General features: G+C 35.0%; 1 protein-coding gene across 5 annotated transcripts in view; it reads left to right on the top strand.

Annotated features, from left to right (window-relative positions):
* Nucleotides 1-21914, top strand: part of Fstl5 (follistatin like 5) — a 624701-nt gene that overhangs the window by 504111 nt on the left and 98676 nt on the right. For all 5 annotated transcript variants that reach the window (XM_029475620.2, XM_021158305.2, XM_085835827.1 and 2 more), the window contains exons 9-10: nucleotides 2045-2206; nucleotides 6660-6794. In XM_029475620.2, coding sequence (XP_029331480.1) covers nucleotides 2045-2206; nucleotides 6660-6794 — 297 coding nt within the window. The remainder of the gene's footprint in view (nucleotides 1-2044; nucleotides 2207-6659; nucleotides 6795-21914) is intronic.

Raw genomic sequence — 21914 nt, 5'->3', positions numbered from 1 at the left:
TCATTTATTCTCAATTACTCAGATACTTGCCCCTCTATACCTGGCTTTTTATTAATGTACATTCTGGGCTACTTCACTCAAGGCCCACGTTTGTGTGTCCAGCATATTAAAGACTAAAACTGTCTCCTGGCTGTCCTCCTTTCCTACCATTCTTATTGCTATAGATTTATACTTATTTTATATACATGAGTTTTCCCCTCTATGTATGCATGCATATCATGTGTATTTTTAATTCACACTAAGGTTAGATAAGAGTGTCAGATTCTCTAAAACGAATTGCATGATTGTGAACTACCATGTCAGTGCTGTCAATTAAACCCATCTTCAGCATTTGGCACCATTGCTTTTAGCCACTGAGCCACATTTTCCAGTACCCTCTTCATCTTCATTGATAATTTCCTGTGATGATCCAAAAAAAATTGTAATTCAATTGAGATTTAAGTCATTTGCTTTTGTGTTGATGCTTGTGATTATGTGGGTCATAGCTTTGGCATTTTCATCAAATTCAATGATAGAATGAGTGACTATGCTTTCTTTCTTTTCCATTTTTTTGTGAAACACACTGTTTATTCCATAAATAGGGATAAGTTATGTATGAATAGCTTAGTAAAAGATGATGATATATCATGATAACAACTTGATACTTTTATCATTTTATTAGTTTTATTTTTGTGATTATAATTTAATCATATATCTCCCTTCAGGCTATACCCTTCAAACCCTCCCATATGCCCTTTCCCATTTTCCTTCAAATTAATAGTCTGCTTTTTCTCTGATGGTTATTGAATGCATGTATGTATGTGTGTGCATATACGTATTCAAAATTATAACCTGTTCAGTTCATATAACGCTACTTTTTATACTTCTTTTGAAGACCTATTTCATAGGATTTATAATATTTGATTTTTATATTTAGAACTATGATTCAGCTTGATTTAAATATTATATACATACAATATATATAATTTAAATATTTTATGAAGTAGGACTTATAATGTTTGACATGTACATTTAGAGCTATGATTTAACTTGAATCAAATTATATACACATATAACATATATTATGTATATATACATCTAAATATATTATGATGGAGTCAAGTTCATATACCTGGATGGATTAACTGTTCTACTGGACATTATCTTGGCACTACGTGAAATAACAGTTGACCATAGTAGTGCCTGGTTATTTGTGGGCTTTCAACTATACTCCACAGTTCTCTGTGATTATCCTCATGTCAGTATCTCACAGCTCTAACAACCAACATGGGGTCCCTTTAGCTTTCATTCTACTTTTTGAGATTATTTTGACCACTTGGAGCTTCTTTTAACTCATCGTGGATTTGAGCATTATCTATTACACTTCTATACAAAACTGAATTTAAAGGTTTATTGGGGGTGAACTTACATATTCAGATAAATTTGGGAATAGTAAATTCATCAATAATGTTTTCATTTTACCAACTAATTGTCTTTATTCATTTTATTTACTTTAAATCTTTGTTATAATGTTTTCTTGTGCTTAGTGTAATGTATTAGGTGCTTTAAACAAAATTTATTGGTAATAATTTGGGTTTAGTATACTATTATGTATAAGATTTTATTAATTTCTAAATGTACTGTTGCAAAGGAATGTATTCCTTTCTAGCTACGTACTTACTTATTCAAATAACTCAGTCCATTCGGTTTTAGTTCATTATAATGCATTTTAAGTGTCAATTTAATGACTAAGTCATCCTTTAGTTGGCCTATTTCAATATTATATTTTCAAGATTTTATAGTTTTTGAAACATTATATATCATGTTTGAATTGTGGTATATATATATATATATATATATATATATATATATATATATACTCAGAATTACCTGTCATCCAAAAATCCCCAGGACATTTTAGTAGATACATATGATATGCCAGGAAACTAATTATAGAACCTAATAAAGATATTTAATTCATAAGTGATCATCTTACATTTTGTCTTTATTTTCATAATCAAATGGTAAATTCTGATTATTTACCCATGTTTTTTCTCCCCTTTAGTTCCTCCAGTTATCCGAGTGTATCCAGAGAGTCAGGCCAGAGAACCTGGTGTAACTGCAAGCCTGAGGTGCCATGCAGAGGGCATACCAGACCCTCAGCTTGGCTGGCTGAAGAATGGGATTGACATTACACCGAAGCTCTCCAAACAGCTCACACTTCAAGGTGCCTGTTTCTTGTATTCCTGTCATTAAATAAGTGTGCACATCTATTTGAATAAAATTTAGACAAAATTCAAGACAGAACAAATGTGAGACAATGAGCTATTGCAGCAACTCTTGGCAGTAGTATAACATGGCTGCAGCTAAGATAAAACTGATAGAATTTTCTAATATGTTTATTGTTGTAAATAATAGTCTTGTCATTGAGATTAATATAGGGTGCCACTAAGTGAGCTGCCTAATTTATATGTCTTTTGATTAATTGGTCTTCAATTGTTTCTTTGCTTCCTGGTGACATCTTGAGTGTGTTTATCAACCTCTTCAGATTGAAGTATCACTTCTAGAGTTCTCTGAAGAACTAGGGTGGATGTAGTGGTTAAACATTCCTTTAATCTGCCTTTTTTTTTTTTTTTAACGTGGAAGGTTTTTGTTATTGCTGCTTTTTGTTTTTGTTTTATTTCTCCATTAATTTATTGCATACTGTTCTGAGTAGTGTGGGTTGCCAGTTGTGGCCTTTCAACACTTAAAATGCATCTTTCTAGTCACCTTCTGGCTTTAAAAGTTTCTGTCAAATAATCAGATTTTATTCTGATGGGACCACGTTTGTAATTGACATCTCTCTCTTGCAGTTTTCAATATTCTTTTATATATCTGTGCCTTTAATACTACAACCATGATATGTGATAGAAGTTTGCTATGATGATATTGAGATATTCATTTTCAGTATTAGTTAAGCTTTTTTAATGATGCCATCTCTTTTTATTGAATTATATTTTCATAAGTTGCTATGAATTCATTGTTAATTTAGTTATCATTCATTAATTTATTTTTTGTTTTTGTTTTTGTGAAGCACAGCCATGTCATGTTGATGTTCTCTGAACCTAGTTATAATCATTTTCTGGAATTCTTTTTTTTTTTAATTTATTAATTACTTTATCATTGTTTGGAATTCTTGTTTGCAAGTTCTTCCAGCTAGTTCTCACTGGGGATCTACAGTTGTCCACACCAGGTATAAAGATATTGGGAAAACTGGACATGTGGGCCAGGTCTTCATGATCCAGTGACACTCATCATCAGAAATTTGCCCTGAATGGTCAGTGTCTGGGGACTCTACCTGCATACATCAAGAACTAGAGCATAAAATTTATGTATTTATAATGTTTATATATCTGTGTCTGTAGCCTAGCCACAAAGGCTAACCAAAATAATAGAAATAGAATAAAGAGAAGTCCAAGTATCCTTCACTCCTGCACTATTTTGCCCATTTGTCACAGTAACCTATTTTATACATACTTGTATCTGTTGTCTTCCATGAAAATCAGGGAGATAAATGTTACAAGTTCTTCATTCTAGACTGAAACATAAAAGTAGAGTCTCAGACAAAAAAGTTATTTTCAGTGATCAACATAAGCATAAATAAATAGTTTTAGAGAATAAATAAAAATGTTAGATAAGAGGAGGAAGAACAATTTAAGAGAAAAACTGTTAGAATGCTATAGATAATGTAGTTTATGAGATTAGTTCAATACTATGGTTATTTATTTATTTATGTTCTTTAGCGTTAGTGTTTTAAATCAAAGTCTGCGTGGACTGAGTAATTATGTGCTTTATGATAATACATGAATGAAGGGAAATAAAATCTTATGATAGCACAAACATTTTATCAGCATACAACTTTAAGATATATAGTAAAAAAGAGGAAAATTCATTAAGGAGTCAACCCCCAAGAATACCACAGAAAAAAATAAAATGTTAATATGAAGGACATACTTAGCACTGCTAGATGCATAGAAAGTTCAGAGGAGAAACCTGAAGTCCACCCCAGTGCTGGGTCTTCAGCTTGTGGTGACAGTGTTTTGAAAAGAATCATCAATAGCATTCTCTTTGGTGAGATTAGAAATGAGAATGTAGAAATACATATATTCCATTCCAGGCTCTGGCACAAAATAAAAGGGACTAAGAAAAAGTTGAATCTCTTGGTGGAAAGTCAATGATTTGAGGGACATATTCTAGAGATGCAGGACAGGAGAGAGGGGACAGCACAGAAAGAACCATAAACATCAGGAGGGAAGCAGGGGATTTTATGTTGAAAGAGGCAAAATTTTCTTCTAGAAGGACATGAGAGCCAATCCTCTTTGATGGGCTCTGAGTGTCCTTCTTACTTACTGATTTATTAAGAACAAGACATAGCTTCCTGATCATTTCTATTTACTTTGTAACTTAGAAAACAAGGACATTTACTTTTAATGATAGATATAAGTTAAAGCCTTAAATATACTACTTGAATATTTGGTTATTTCCTCAAAAAATAGAAATCTACAAAGGAACATGAGAGTTTAATTATACCATAGGTCAACTGAATTCATAGCTCTCTTCATAGTATCCTACCAAATGTTATATATATATATATATATATATATATGTATGTATATATACTCAGTGATCCATGGAAGCTTCTCTGTGGAAGATTTATCACATTCTAGGTCATAAGGCAAGCCCTATTAAAATTGTAATAATTCCTTGTCTCTTATCAGATTAAGGTATAACTGGAAATCAACAGGAGAAACTACAGGAACTAGCCATATACTTGCATACTAAATAATATTCTTTGGAAGATCCCTGGGTTACGAAGTAAATTGGAGGGCAAACTGAAAATTCTTGTAATTAAATTAAAATAGTAGGATAAGATCCAGTCAGTTTTGAGAGGACAATTTAAAGTTCTAAGTGATTACACCCCCTACACACACACACACACTATACCCAAAAGATAAAGAAAATAAAAAAGTTTGAGAGATCCCAAATAAATAAACTAATGATTAACCACAAAAACAAAAACAAATACAATAAAGCAAAAAATCTAGAAAAATAAGCAAAGTCAAATAATATTCAGTAAAATTTAAAAGCTAGTAAATATATCCTACAGATTTTCTGAGCAGTGAATAGATTTATAGGCTGTTTCTAATTAAGAGACAATGAAGAGGAGATGGAAAATTAGAGGTAAGTGGATAATGGTAAATGAACAAGAAAACATATGGGACACAAGTATGACAAACATGCGTGAAAATGATGTAGAGTATTGGTGGGGAAAGGAAGCCTATTCAGAGGAGTGATCAGCTAAACTACAACTGAACAGTAAAAACTCAAAGCTAAAAAAATAAAAGAAAAAATTAAAATTAGCAAGTGATGTGAAAGAGAAATGAGCTTCAGCATCAGTTCTTCCTTGGGGACTCGCTCCCCACTGATAGGTTTTTGGCAGTATATCTACAGGCAAGTGGAAGAGCTATTAATCTCAATCGCTGGGACAGACAAGTTGAGCCAGACATTTTCTTCTGTGTTAGTTACTTGTTGATGTTGGGACTGAATAGCTGACAAAAGCATCTTAAGGAGAAAGGACTTATTCTGTTCTCAACTTGGAGGCATACATTTCACTATGGCAGCAAAGACAAGATGGAAGGAGACTGGCTGATCACATTGCTTTGGCAGTAAGGAACTTAACAGAGAGAAGGAAATGAGTCTGTTCTTTAAGCATCATGGATTCTTCCCACTATATTTCCCTTAGAGAGACTATTCCTCCTAAAGATTCCACAAACTTCCAAATCGGTGCTACTTTCTGGGAAGCAAATGCTCAAAGATATGTATCTATGGAGGCATTTTACATTCAAGCTACAGTTTCTGATAGTTTTTGTGGGGGAAGACACCCTTACCTTTTCTCATCACACCTTCTATCTCAAATAACCCCTCTTCTCCAACTCAACCACACCAATTTAACTGTTATTCAGTTGACATGTAAAGTAGTGTTCTAGTCCGTAATTCATTATTCTTGCGGCTGGGAAACAAGGAGCAAATATAAAAGATTTGAAATTTTATTCATATTTAAGATGATTATATTTCTGTATCATATTTTATTTTTGGTAAGTTTTTTGGTGAAATTTCAGACAATTGTGACATCATCTCACTGCCCTCTTTAATATTTCCAAATATGTAATAAAGTCTCTTAATGGCACTAGTACAGTGTAAACTTCCTTAATGAAACTTGACTTGAAGATAGAATTCACTGAATTCATGACAGATTTTCACATGTGTTCCTTTAAGTGAACAGGATTGCTGTTGTTTGTCCTAGGAAACCTGTGTTTAAACATTGGGTTTTAGCTGTAAACACATATAGGATGATAGCTATTTATATGAAATATTTCATATGTAATATAGGAAAAGGTAATGGTATAAAATGTAAAATGTTTGCACTTGTTAGTGCAGGGCTCTCGTCCATGGAGTGATGTAACCATGTACAAACACTTGAAAGCCTCTGGAGCTATTTGGAATATCTCCAAAGTATGGAAGCAGGAAGGAAAACAGTTTAATTAGGACAAGCTTAGTGAGCTGTGTGGCTGTGAAATCGGAATGCACTGTACCAAAGCTGAGACTGTAGTTCACAAGTTGCATTTGCTTTCTGTTCACAGCAAATGGCAGTGAGGTCCACATAAGCAATGTCCGTTATGAAGATACAGGAGCATACACGTGCATTGCTAGGAATGAAGCCGGTGTGGATGAAGACATCTCTTCTCTTTTTGTGGAAGATTCTGCTAGGAAAACACGTATGTATTGAGTCCCACCCTAGCACACACACACACACACACACACACACCACACATCATATTTTATAGACTTGGGCTTTGCCATTTGCAACATGCACAGAACATAAAAACAAACAATTTCTGTTTTCAGGAACATTGGAAATCTTAAAACACTTAAAATAGTTTGGATGATGTTTGAGAGCAGGTGCAGTTTCCCCTGCAGCATCAGCAGCAGTACAGCAGTATACATAAGATGTTCCAGACCCCGAGTTCCTGTGTGCTCATGCAAGAATTTAAATCCTTAAAAAATCCCTTTTCCAAACAGTTTGTGAAATTTAAAGCCCTGAAACAATCATCACTGTGTTTATATGTGGTTTTAACTTTGCCTCTTTCTGGATCTGCCAGTGACATAGCAGCCTTTGAAGCAGCAGCTATGTTGTGACCTCTGCAGCAGATCCACCCTGTCCAGTATAGTAAAAATTCTTTGTCCTCATGGCATGGGCCATATGATTATCTCTTGGGATTGGGTAAAAGTGTACTATACACAAGCATTCAAAGCTATTTCACCTATATACTTGTACATATTTATAGTTCAATTGACACAATGGATTCTGGAGTTGTGATGAGCTCAGGCTAATTAGAGTATCCTTCAAATTAAACAGTTCATAATTTCTCCTGATTACACTTAAATGTGTCTCTATTCTGTGATACGGGATACAGTGTTGTTAATTTTATTCATCCAGTTGTGTTATGGCAGTGCTACAGAAAGGGAATAATTAAAGTAGCACATTATGTGTTTGTTACAGATGAAGGTTTTTTATTAAGTGAACTCTGGGCAAGGCTCAGGTATTTAAGCTCACATTGACCCTAGGGTGGCAGTTTCATGACTTGGTCTGGATGCACTTGAGCAGGTTGTCACCTCTGCTCACAGATCAGTCTTTGACAGTTGTAAGTTTTGCAAGGTTCGGATGTTTTGTACCTCTTGTTTGGGGTGTATTTCTCTGAGCCTAATTTGATGAAGGTAGAAACATCCACTGTGACATCAATGAACTCAGGTGAGTATGAGAGAGCAAGAGGAGGCTACTGAGACCTGGGAAGGAGTACAACATTTTCTATAGATTGTTTCTGGGAATAACAATCATCATTATAAAGTAATATTTAAGTAGAAATGTTTTAAGGCAGAAAAGTAAAAATGAAAGCCAACTTGCTAATAGAAACAAAGGCTATAATTTCTTTATTCCTTTTATTTTCTCTACTAACTACATTTTTTAACTTGTTTTTTCTTAAACTTAATTATAAGGAATTAAATTCTGGCCTTTTATTTGTTATTCATGATTGTATTCATGAGACATTTTACTTCATTATTCCAATTTTCTTTTTAATGCCATGCATATTATGCTGATGTAAAAATATTGATTTTAGGAAGTACTTAAACGTTATATTTGCTATTACAGTTATAGAAGAATGTGAACTGAACTTGAGTGTGCCTAAACTAGAATTTTATTCATCTTAATGTGTTAGGTTTCTCTGGTCCTAGTGGTGTTTCAGGTACAGTGTACCCTTTTGAAACTCTGAACAGCAAGGTAGAGCTGAAATTAAGTAGAAGCTATGCTATGGAAATGGGGGTCTTTTGGTTGTCCCTGTTAAGGCTTACTTCTTGTTCAATTTAGGAACTTAGACACAGCCATTTCCATTTGGACATCTGTCTTTTAGAAAGCCAAAGAACCTGACAGTCACTGCAGTTTTTTTTCTTCTTATTTCATCCATTTACAAGAAAATTAAGAACCTTTTGTCTGTTATTTATTTATTTATTTATTTATTTATTTATTACACTCCATATTTTTATCCTAAACCCATCTCCATCCACCCTTCGACTGTTCCACATGCCATACCTCCTCCCCAGACCCCTGTCTCCAAGAGGATGTCCCATCCCCCACCCCCTACCCATCCCGGTCTACAAACTCCCTGAGTCCTCCAGTCTCTTGAGGGTTAGGTGCATCAGATCTGACTGAACACAGACTCAGCAGTCCTGTGCTGTATTATGTGTTGGGGGCCTCATATCAGCTGGGCCCAGTGTTTGAGAGATTTCAAGGGTGCAGGTTAATTGAGACTGCTGCTCACCCTACAGGGTCGGCCTCCTTTTCAGCTTCTTACATCCTTTCCTTAATTCAATCACAGGCGTCAGCAGCTTCTGACCATTGGTTGGATACAAATACCTGCATTTGACTCTTTCAGCTGCTTGTTGGGTCTTCGTGAGTGCGGTCATAATAAGTCCCTTTTAGTGAGTGCTCCATAGCCTCAGTAAGTGTCAGGTCTTGGGGGTCTCCCCTTGAGCTGAATCTCAGTTTGGGTCTGTCACTGGGCCTTCTTTTCCTCACGCTCCCCTCTATTTCCATCTGTGCAGTTCTTTCAGATAGAAACAATTATGGGTCAGAGTTTTGGCTGTGGGATGAGAACCCCCTCCCTCACTTGATACCCTGTCTTCTTGCTGGAGGTGGACACTATAAGTTCCCACACCCTACTGTTGAGCATTTCATCTAAGTTATGTCCCTTTGAGTACTGAGAGTCTCTCACCTCCTAGGTCTGGTGAATTCTGAAGCATCCCCTCAACCTCCTACCTCCTGAGGTTGCCTGTTTCCATTCTTTCTGCTGGACCTCAGTCCTTTTCCCTCACCCAATACCAGATCAGTTTCCTTTCTTCCTCCCAGGCCCCATCCACTTTCCCTCACAGTTCCCTTCCTCCCTCCACACTTCTAGTTGCTTTCTTCTCTCTCCCAAGTGGGACTGTGGGACCCTCACTTGGGCTCTTCAGTTTATTGACCTTTTGAGTTCTGTGGACTGTATCTTGGGTATTATGTACTTTTTTTTTTAACTTTTCCAAAAGGAATATTCCGTTTTAGATGTTACAACACACACACACACACACACATCTGGTATAACGGAAAAGAATTCTTTTTGTAATCGGACAGGGTTGGGTCACCTGTCAGTTCTGTGATTTGAACTTGTCACTTGCCCACTTAGAGCTTCATTTCCTTCTACTATAGTAGAAAATAAAAATGAGCAAACTAAGAAATTTTTGTTGGAATATATATGCATATACGTAAATAATGATGTTCTTTTCAGACTGGTTAGCACACAGTAACATTCATCTGACTCATGCTAACTTTCTCAAAATAGTTTCTGGATTCTTGTTCACAAGTTTTTATTTTAAATAAAAAAAAAACCTGGAAAATCCAGTGACTGGTGTAAATCAGAGTTTTTACACTGAATGAATGCATATAAATATAAAATACATGTAGTGATAGACGGATTTGAGTACATAAGAATGTTTATTGACCAAAAACACAAGAAATATTTCTTTTCACATCTAAGAAAAATAAACTCTGCTCTCTGAAAACAAAGATATTTTTCTTTAGTATGGATATTGAAATATTTTAAGTAAAGTTCAGATTCTCTCCACTCCACAAAATCCCTTGTGTTAGAGAAAGAGTCAAATCAAAGCTGCAAGTCCAACCACTTCACATTTAAGAAGTGTCAGTGAAGATGGCAGAGTGTTCATCTTCAGTTTCCTTTCTGAAAGTTGTGGTGAAGTATGGAGCTTCGATTTACAGTATAACACTGAAGGAAGATTTAGGTGCTCAATAAATCGCAAAATACATACTTTGTTTAGTGACGGCCTTGCAGCTATAACCCAGTTATTTCCTACATGATAGGACAGTCACAGTACTATCAATTACAGTTTCCCATAGTTCGTTTTCTCGCATCATGACACTGTGGAGAGAATACTCGAGAAAAGCATTAGATGGGCAGCAACTCAGAAACGACTTTCAACTTTAATCTTTTGGGCCATAGAGCTTGATTTTTGTAAGTTTTTTCCACTGTAAGTTTTTTCAGTGAGTAGCTGAATTGGAAAAAAGGACTCCTAACTGACACCCTGACTTTTTTATTTTAAGCTTACAGGGTAGTAAGATTCAATGGGTGAGTCATAGGTAAACGTGTGATGCTTATAACAAGCTTTGGAGAGGATAATGTGAAGTGCATGTGTGAATTTAGACAAAGGACATATGCTATTTATAAGGAAACATCTTGCATTTGGCAAACGCTTTATACATATCCACTCTCAGCAGTGCTCAGCTGGCAAAGATTCACCTTTAGGGTTAAAGTACATGAACAACAATCTGTTGGCCATAGGGAATGTTGAAGCTACTGGCTACATAAACCCAAGCAAAAATTGAATCACATCTGGCCAAGATTTTAGAAAGAAATGGGGTTAATATAGCTAATTGACCATGGTAAAACATGATTTATAAGTGTACTATATTGTAGTTATTTTGTATATTGTATATTGTAGTCTAAAAATATTAAACATACTGTGATGATATATTTATTCTGTATATGTTTCTTTTTCAATGTCAGATTGTTAAAGTTGACAATGGTAGCTTATTACAATAATCCTTTTACAAATTTCATACATTAAAAGCTTGTTTTGTAAATGGTTTTCTGAGACAGAGTTGCTGTGCATACCTTTGGCTGTCTTGAAACTCACTATGTAGACCAAGCTAGCCTCAAACTAATAGCGATTTGCTTCTGCCTCCTAAGTGCTGGGACTAAACGTATGTGCCACCACTAGCTGGCATAAAAGAGGCCATTTATGTTAATAAGAATTAATATATTTGTATAAGTTTTTAATTGTGAAACAAAAATTAAGAGTCTTGAAGAGAGTGTTTGTTTTTAGAAGTAAATTAGTTCTAACATTGGATGTCTACTCATGTTAGTGCCATTTACCAAATGGCTTCCTCTTCTGAATTCATTTGTAACACTGTAGCCTAGTATTGCCAAAGCTCTTAAAGACCACTTCAGAATGTATTTTCTCATCTGTCATCAGTCTGTCATCCATGATCTCCACATCCATCGGTATAGTATAGACTGTCTCTACCACTCTGTTGCCTGCACTACAGCCCATAGAAAGGTTTACAAGCCTTAACTTGGGGATTCCAATAGAAAGTTTACCTTTCTGTCACTTTATAAGAATGATCTAAATGGGTTAAATTCTGCATCGTTACTTACATGAATAAACCATTTAGACTTGATATTCAATATGTAAAATTGCAGTAGCTGTAATTTAACTATAAAGACTTAAATATATGATAAAATGCAGTTATTTGTACAAAAAATCTTAAAACATATTTTTAAGATTATAGCTTCTTTAAAATGTGTGTATGTGTTTGTGTGTATGTGTTTGTGTGTGTGTGTTTGTGTGTGTGTATGTGTGTATGTGTTTGTGTGTGTGTGTTTGTGTGTGTGTATGTGTTTGTGTGTATGTATGTGTTTGTGTGTGTGTTTGTGTGTATGTGTGTGTGTGTATGTATGTGTTTGTGTGTGTGTGTGTGTGTATGTATGTGTTTGTGTGTGTGTGTGTCCACATGCATGCAGGTGACCATAGTAGTCAGAAGACTGTTCTGGATCCTCTGAAGGTAGAGATACAAAGCTGGTTATCGGCTGTCCCAGATGGATGCTGGGATCTGAAATCTAGTTCTTCAGAAGAACAGCAAGCTCTCAAATCCCTGAACCCTTTCTCCAACTCTGCAAAACCTTTTAAAGATATAGAACATCTATGGTATGTTTTTCTATTTTAAAAGAAGAAGAAAGTTTTAAAGTGGCTTAAAGCATGCAATTATTTGAGTATGGTGATTCAAACCTGGAGGCAGAGCTGGTTGTGGTATTTCAAGCACATAGACCCATTTATGTGAAAAGGGAAATGCATAAATGGAAGGTTGTATGGATTGAAGGAAATATCGTACATGTCTGCATGAAAATATTATAATCAAGTGAGTAGTAAGCTCATTATGAAATAAATATCTGATAATTTTTTATTATTCAATAGGATTTATTTTTATCACCAGTTAAAATATTTATGATATTTAATTTGGCCAAAACTACCATATCCATGAAATAAATTGTATAATAAATCTATTCAATTGTTGCCAGCACATGTTCAAATGATCTGCCTTATCATTCAGTATCTGAAGCCTATACTTTAAAAATAATATTGTTTCCAATGATATTGACTTAAACCATTTCTAATATGTGATCATTTTTTATAACAGCACTGAATCATGTAAAATGGAAGCATATGATCTGAATGTTACTAGATTGTCAAGTTTATAGCAGTTGTGAACAGTTACAAATCACTATTCCCCATGACAAATAAAGATGAAATCCATCTTATTTTACTTTATTTCCTTGAGTTTATAGGCACATATTGTACATTTGAAATTTGCTAGCCTAAAAACATATTACAAAAAGCACATTTATTATTTAATGACATTTTATTTATATAATTTTATGCATGATAACTAATTTTTATGCAATGGCATTGTTCAATATAAAAATCTCTATAAACTTTGAAGTAAAAGCAAAAAAATAAGAGCAATAAGAAGAAGCTACGGTTTGTGTATTTTAGTGAATCTGAACATCTATCAGAAAGAAATTAGTTAAATAAATGTGTAGAGCTTTGCAATGGAATGCTCGGTTATTATTAAAATTAATGATGTGTGTCTGTGGATATTTATATTTAAAGATGTACACAGTGTTATGAAAACAAAAGTGTATATGTACTGGTTCTCTAAAATTACATTTAAAACTTTCAAAATATATTATAGAAAAAATATCCAAAACTAATGCCTTGAAGATATCACAAATAAAATTAATGATTATTTATTTGTATTTTAGAATTATGAAATATTTCCAGTGATAACCATAGAAAACAATTTACTTTCCTCAGTTACATATTTTTTAAATCCGTGAGATTTTTTTTGATGATGTTGAGATAATTGTATTCTTTTTGAGTGTCTCTATTTCTAAAACATGCATTAAGCTTAGTGAACTCTTGACATATAACTCTGTGCTTAATTTTCTTTTGATTAATCATTTTATTTGTTTATATTTCAAGTGATATTCCCTTTCACAGTTTCTTCTCCACACATATCCCCATCCCATCTGCTCTCTCCTCCCTCTGTTGCCTCTATGAGGGTGCTCCACTCACCCACTCCTGCCTCACTGCTCTAGCATCTCCCCTACACTGGAGCATCAAGCCTCCACAGGACCAAGGGCCTTTCCTCACATTGATGCCAGATAAGGCAGTCTTCTGATACATAAGTATCTGGAGTCATGGATACTTCTTGGTACATGCTTTGGTTGGTAGTTTAGTCCCTGGTAGCTCTAGGTAGTCTGGTTAGATGATACTGTTCTTCTTATGGGGTTGCAATCCCCTTCAACCCCTTCAATCCTTCCTCTATGTCTCCTGATGGGGCCTCTGGGCTGAGTTCAATGGTTGCCTGTGAGTATCTGAGTATTAATCAGGTGCTGTTAGAACTTCTCAGGGAACAGCCATACCAGGCTCCTGTCAGCAAGTGATTCTTGTTACTAGTAACAGTATGGGGGTTTGGTGTCTGCAGATGGGATGGATCCCTAGGTGGGGTGGCCTCTGGATGGACTTTCCTTCATTCTCTGCTCCTTTTTTTATTTTAAAAAGTACAATCACAATTGATTAATAATTTTCTAAGAGAATCTTTCATGAAATTATATCCCCAGTGGGATGGCCCTCCTCTACTTTTATCACTGTCTCTCTTTGAGTGTATTTATTCTCATCCCTACCATTTTGAACAGTGAATCTGTGCAAAGAGTAGATGAGATATTTAGGTTCCCATCTTTAACATGTTACACTGGTAAACCAATATTTTTCTAAATATATTTTGACTCATAACACTGAAATTATTCTCTAGAGAAAAACTGTATATTGTAGTTTTCATGATATATTATTGTCCAGTAAAGGATAGAATGTGTATATGCTTAGGTACATAGTACAATTTATTTACTAATTTTAATTATATTATTTTTAAGGTTAGAATAGAATTTCTGGGTTATCTTCCATAGTATTGAATGAAATGTCAGAGGAAACAATGTGGATATATTGACAATATGTTATCTTTTTATTATTTGTTTATTTATTATAGAGATAGACGTGATGTCTTGTCTAGCCTCCACTTCCTATATTGATGTGATCTTCTTCCCTTAGGCTGTGTAGTGCAGAGACTATCTGTGTGTGCTATGTGTCTGAAAAAATTCCTAATCTCTAAAGATTTACTAGGGACACAGCAATACAAGTAATACATGGGTAAGTATTGTGCTAAATAAATACATAATATAGATGAATCCACAACCAAAATACAAACTTCCACCTAGTTTTAAGAAGACATTTCAGAGACAATGAAGTTTGAATCTCCAATGCCCTGATTCACATTGAAGTACCCCTTACTTTTAAAGGAAACATCTACTAAAACCAAAGGGTAATAGCTCTTCAACTTTACAATAATAAGAAATGCAGAACAAAATTGCAGGGAGCATGGAGAGCTGTGGTGGAATGTTAGTCCAGCAGCATCGCTGCTTCTGCAAGTGATTGCATCCAAAAATATGATCCAATAGGAATGTAGACATGTCACATACCTTAATCACCCTGGCTGGAATGCAAGCCTTTAATCCCTCTGGCTAGAATACAGACAGCCCTTAAACATACCTTTAGTCCCTGTGGCAAGAATACAAACAAGCCTTTAATGCATACATTTATTCCTAAACAAAGATGTCTAATTAGATGCAGACAAAACGATGGATCAGAGAAAGATTTAACAGAACGAGTCAGAAATAGTATAAGCACAACTCTCATAAGAATAGACAGGAAAGAGGGGCTACTTAAATAACAGTGAGGGAAAGTTGACTTACTTCAAATTGTCTGGTGAGTGTGGGGATTCAAGTAGATCAGTTCAGGTTAGTAAAGAACAAGAGTTTGAAGCAATCTTTCCAAGGAATCCAAATCCATCAGAAGTGGAAAGAAAACAATTTGAATCAGTCGGCCTAGAGCCAGAACAACTGAGTTGACCTGGCCAACCAAAGTTCAGCATGAACTAGAAAGCATGAGTTTATGCATCAGTAAGTCTTGGAGGCTGAAATATTCTAGGCCTAGGTTAGCAAGTGGAGGCTGGATGCTGAAATTTTCAGTGCCCAGGCTTGTAGAAGATTAGATTGAACAGAGGTTAGAAGCTTATAGGCCCAGTCTTAAAGATAGGTAGAACAATTCTTAGCTTGCCTCAAACCATGTATTTGTAAAGGTCTCCTTTTATCACTTCATCTGAGGAAATTAAATTGATATTTACATTTACAGAAGAGATATTTACACGACAGAACAAGACTAGGTACAGACTGCTGCCACCACTCTCGTGTTTGCATCCTTTGCAAATAGCATTGGCATAAACTTCTCGACTTAATTTTCATACACCTCACAGACAGAAGTCATACACATTAGAGTCATGAGATTACTTTGCAGTTTGGTAATATTTAGGAAAAAAATAATATGTTTTGATTTTTATTGTTTTTACAGTAAGCTCCCTTTACATTTCCTTTTCCGATTTCCATTACAAATTGATTTTATTTACATAAACTCTTTACAATATCTATAATTTGAGTAATATATTTATGAGAGAAGACTCTTATTATGTAGTATAATCCAATCTCAACTCATGATCCTTCTGCTACTGCCTACAAAATGCCTGGCTAATTTATGTCATATAAATGTCTGTGAACCTAGTTACCTTGAAAATTGTCGGAATTATTAAACCTTAGACTTTACCATTTATTTATTAATTGGCAGCTGAAAATGAACACTCAGAAAATTTAGATTCTCAGTAAGAACTTTTATTTTACAGAGAATAAAATATCTACAGAATACAATACTTTGGTTTATTCATGGTTTTACCCATTTGGAACAAACATGTTGCTGATGTATTGAACAGTGAATAAATCACTTCTCCATATTCAAAAGCCTCAAATTTAGTCCAGGATGCATTTATAATAAAGCATCGTATAAAATGATAGCATTATAACCACTAAGGCCAGGGTGAGAAGTCACAGAAAAAGAAACCAGTTGAAGTAAGTTGATAATTCTTCCATGTGGGTTAGAGACCTAAGAGAATATTCAAGCTGGGGAAGAATCATGAAGCTCGTACCGCATTAGGTTACCTTTGGGATTACCCTGTCATATTGTTGCAACATAATCACCTGTAATTTGCAAGACTAGGTTAATACAGACTAATAGAGCAGGACTGGAGTGGTTCACTTTAAGAAAGACATAGTTATATTCTGAAAATGTGAACCAGCTTCTTGCTCATTTATTATTGAGACTTTTTGTAGGTTTTATCAAAATATGCAAGATTTCATTTCTTTGTTTGCTGGATTTTACTTTTAATATAACAACATCTTGTGTGTTTCTTTTTAATCATCTGAGTAGGAGTTTGCCTAATTTCAATCTCCATGATAGTAAAATAGGGTTTTCTTGTGTATCCTCTGTTTAATCTCAGAGGAATATCTGAATTAGAAACTTCTCTGCTGATATACAATAACGTGGCCTCATGGTATAGAGGTGGATTATCTTCTGTTCATCTTCTAACCATTGCTAGGCATAATGCAGAATTTAAAAAGCTACTACAATTTTCTTTATTAGCTTATTCAGACTTCTAAGACAAAAATCAATATTTCTAAAAAGAGTACTTCATAATGCATAAGCATATTAAAATAATCAGGGACTATATATTTGTCTTCAGGCTTCTCCTGTTTGTTTAGTTCACTGTGAACATAAAGCTATTCCCACACCATAAAGAGCTTGCTGTGACAAAGCCTAGGAGATCATCTACCTGTAACTTTCCATGTGCTTATGTGACTAGGACAAACCTTGTGAGGGGATACTTTTGGCAGGAGAGCTTCACTTAAATACATTTTGTGTAATGTTCAAGAAAATTTCTGGGCCAATGCATCCATTGACTTTCAAAACATTGCCTTAATTCCAGTTATTTACTCCTCTATTGGATTTTAAGAAATGCATATGCTAGTTTACACTTTTAGATTTAATTGTGACACAATTAATGTCATTGAAGATATTGGTATAAATAAATATCTAGTGGATCTGGTGATCTGAAATGCTTGACACGGTCCAGCACATGCAGACATCTCAGATGTTTCACATACTTGCTCTTATCATTATTGCCCTGCATTAAACAATAGATAAAAATCACCATTTGAATAAAACTGTAAAAATATATTCTTAAAGAAAAAAATTTAGTTATTTTATTTTTTTTTTGAAGAGTAAATTAATTTTATTGACTGATGAAAACTAAAGTCATAAGAAGTTTGGACAGAAAACAATAATCAAGTTCTGCTGGTATTCTGTATTTTCTTTTAACTTTAAGCCAAAAGAACATAGAACTGTAGCCTATGAGTGAACTAGTTGTTTTTAGTTCCTTCAACAAAAAAACTGCAGTTTATCAGTCTCACAGCATTAAATATACACATTTCTGCAAAAGTGTGAAAGTATTTTATTATTATTATCAAAATAGTTTAAAGCAAAGCATCTTTGTAAATTACTTGATCAATTTTACATATTACAACTATTTAATATGCTACTTTGCATTTTAGACATTTTATTACTGGTCAAATTTACTAAGTTCTTACTAAGTTTATAGTTTTATTAAAATGCTGTCATTTTTCTGTCCAATAGTATGAGTGTGAGGAATATAAGATTTGAGGAAAGCATGGACACAGAAATAAGGGAAAGTGCTTGCTTCATCTAATACATCATGCATGATAATGCTTTATTTCTAGAGTCTGTGTGCTCGTGGGATGTTGCACAGAAAACCCTCATAGTAGACACCAACATTCTTTTTCCAGAAGCATCTCCTCACTCAGCTAGCAGTCTGAGCTTAGTTGCTTTTGGTGGATCCTCTCTGTAAACATCTTTGACCTCCTTCCCTTGTGGCCTGTCTAAATAACTTCACTACCCAATGTGTCTCTGCTGCTGTTGCTCATTATTATTACTATTGTTTAATCATTCCATTCGTTTACATCTCAAATGATATCCCACTTCCCAGTTATCCCTCCACAACCACACCCCCCATCCCACATCCTCCCTTTCCCCTTTGCCTCTATAAGGGTGCTCCCGAACCCACCCACACTCTTCCACCCAACTGCTCCAGCATCCTCCTACACTGAGGCATCAAACCTCCACAGGACCAGGGGCCTCCCCACCCACTGATGTCAGAAAAGGCCATCCTGGGCTACATATGTACCTGAAGCCATGGATCCCTCCCTGTACACTCCTTGGTTGGTAGTCTAGTCACTGGGAGCACTGGGTGGTCTGAGCAGCCAATGTTGCTCATTTTTATCCCCTTCTAATGTCGAGAATAGATAAAGCAGCTGGCTTTAGTCTCTTTTAAGTTTAGATGCTGCAGTTATGGAAGCATGGATGGCAAAGTAGAGAGATGCAGGGAGGACTACAGAAGAACCAGGCAGGGTATTCCTTTGATTCTTTTTCAATATTCGATCTCTAGGGCAACATTTTGAAGTAGTCATCCAAGAATAGAAGCATTAATATTTCAAGGGGCACAATAGAGATATACTATAAGCCTCTAAGTTGTTTAAATTTCTGGGGCAGCACTGTCTTCTTTTTACTCAGTCTTAGATACCAATATTTACTATGCTTAGAAAGTCACCTCTAAAATCCATGTGCAATTTGATTATTAATGTATGCACATTAATCAAGACCTGGCCTTGAACATTTTGTGTTAAAATTTCCATGACTGACCTTGACTTGGGCTAGTTTTCCCTGCAGTTTTTCAAGGAGGTTTTATCTAGGCAAACTCAATAATAGTTTATGGAGTTCTACAGCAGATGTTGTTTTTTCTAATATTAACTTGAAAATGACCAAGTATATTTTGGCTCTGCTGAAGTTCATGTTTCTCTGATATTCTGTATATTCATCGTCCAAAGAGAAAACCCTTACCTCTGTCTTTTGAGTGCTCAGAATGCAGGTGTGCCCTGTTTAGAACATCCACGTATTTATTGTTTTATAAATGAAGCCCAAGGTTTTGCACGATTTCTGTAAGTCCCTTGCTCAGGCGCTTATCCTTTATTGCAAAAATCCTCAAGTTCCTTGATATTTCAGTCACAAGCAAAGCATCTTTGTCTTGAAAGATGTTTCTGTGTACATGGTTTTGCTTAAAAACATGTATACATCTATATAGATGCAAATGTGTTTTGTGTTTAGGTGTTCATAGACACACATATATTGGGTGTATGCCAAACACTGTTTTAAGCACTTTAAAATTTTGTCTCATTTGATGCTCACAAAGCCAATGCTAGCTCATTTGTATCTCTCACAGTGCACACAGTACATTTTCTTCAAAAATATGGGAGGAGGAAGTTCTTCAAGTTTACTTTGAAATCAGCTTTTTGTTTTATAGGACAACCTTATTTTTTTTTTCATAGAAGCATGGCTCACAAAATGTGATACCAAATGCACTTTAGTTAATTTCTTGTATCTCTTAATGAGTCCAGGAGCCACATGTATAACCTACTTCAGAGATTGTCCTGCTCATTTTCTGTTGACCTTATATCCCTTTACTATTTCCTGTTGTATAACTGTAATGTTAGGCCAGTTTTATTCAACTCTAAATTGTGTTTCCCAAAATGGTGAAACATCAGTCTATTTAATTCATGGGTTTTGAAATTACAATTTGTTCCTTTGTGTACAATATATCTAATGAGCTCTTTTTATCTTAAAAAATCATTTTAAAGATGTCCATTTCCTTAAATAATGTATATTATTTTGACTCTATGTTTTTGTATAACTATATTTGTATGTAAAGTTATATTATTATGTAACTGTATTAAACATATGTTGATGTTCACATAAGTAGTATAGAGCTTAAAATACATGTTCACTAATAAGAAGTGTTATAAATAATAATGCTCTCTTACAAAATTGTATAGTATATGCAACAGTTTTAAAGAAACATATAATGTCCGCATTAGCATATGTACTAATTAATATTTAACTCTTCTTCTGCTTCTCTAATATCTTTATCTCTTTGTTTATAAGAAGCAGATATGGCCATAATGTTAGATTACAATACACTCTTCTCTAATGCGCCAGTTTTGATATATTTTTAACAGTTTGATCATCTTGAGTTTTTCCATGATATGTCTTTATATGTCTTTATAGTCATTATCTTCTAAAACATCTGTTATTATGCATGTGCTGAATATGTTTTCTAAGCATCTTCTATTACTTTTCTGATTACATTATCACCATGGTATATTTTTTCTTTTTTTTTTTATTGGATATTTTCTTTATTTACATTTCAAAAGTTATACCCTTCCCCATTTTTGCCTCCACAAATACCCTATCCCATCCCTCCTCCTCCTGCATCTATGAGGGTGCTATTCCACCTACCTACCCACTGCTACCTCACTGCCATGGCATTTGCCTACACTGGGACATTGAGCCTTCACAGGACCAAGATCCTCTCCTGCCATTGATGCCTGTCAAGGCCATCCTCTGCTACATATTGAGCTGGAGCCATAGATCACTCCATGTTGGTGGTTTAGTTCCTGGGAACTCTGGGAGGTCTGGTTGGTTGAGATAGTTGTTCTTCCTATGGGGTTGCAAACCCCTTCAGCTCTTTCAGTCCTTTCTTTAACTCCTCATTGGGATCCAGTGCTCAGTCAAATGGTTGGCTGTGAGCATCTGCCTCTGTATTTGTCAGATTCTGGCAGAGCTTCTCAGGAGACAGTTACGCTATATCAGGCTCACGTCAGCAAGCACATCTTGGTATTTGCAATTGTATCCAGGTTTGGTGACTGTATATAGGATGCAATCTCTGGATGGCCTTTCTTTCAATCTCTGCTCCACACTTTGCTTTGTATTCCCTCCTGTGAGTATTTTGTTCCCCCTTCTAAGAAGGACTGAAGCATCCACATTTTGTTCTTCCTTCTTTTAGAGCTTCATGTGGTCTGTGAAATGTATCTTGGGTATTCTGAGCTTTGGGGCTAATATCCACTTATCAATGAGTGCATACCATATGTGTTCTTTTCTGATTGGGTTACCTCCCTCAGGATGATATTTTCTAGTTCCATCCATTTACCGAAAATATTCATGAAGTCATTGTTTTTAATAGCTGAGTAATACTCAGTTGTGTAAATGTACCACATTTTCTGTTTCCATTCCTCTGTTCTAAGGTATGTAAAAACAAAAGATGT

This window comes from Mus caroli, unplaced genomic scaffold (assembly GCF_978045245.1).
Source record: "Mus caroli unplaced genomic scaffold, Mus_caroli_1 scaffold_3, whole genome shotgun sequence".
Classification (NCBI taxonomy): Eukaryota; Metazoa; Chordata; class Mammalia; order Rodentia; family Muridae; genus Mus; species Mus caroli.
Note: the sequence above shows the minus strand (reverse complement) of the source record. Positions and strands in the feature narration are given on the sequence as shown.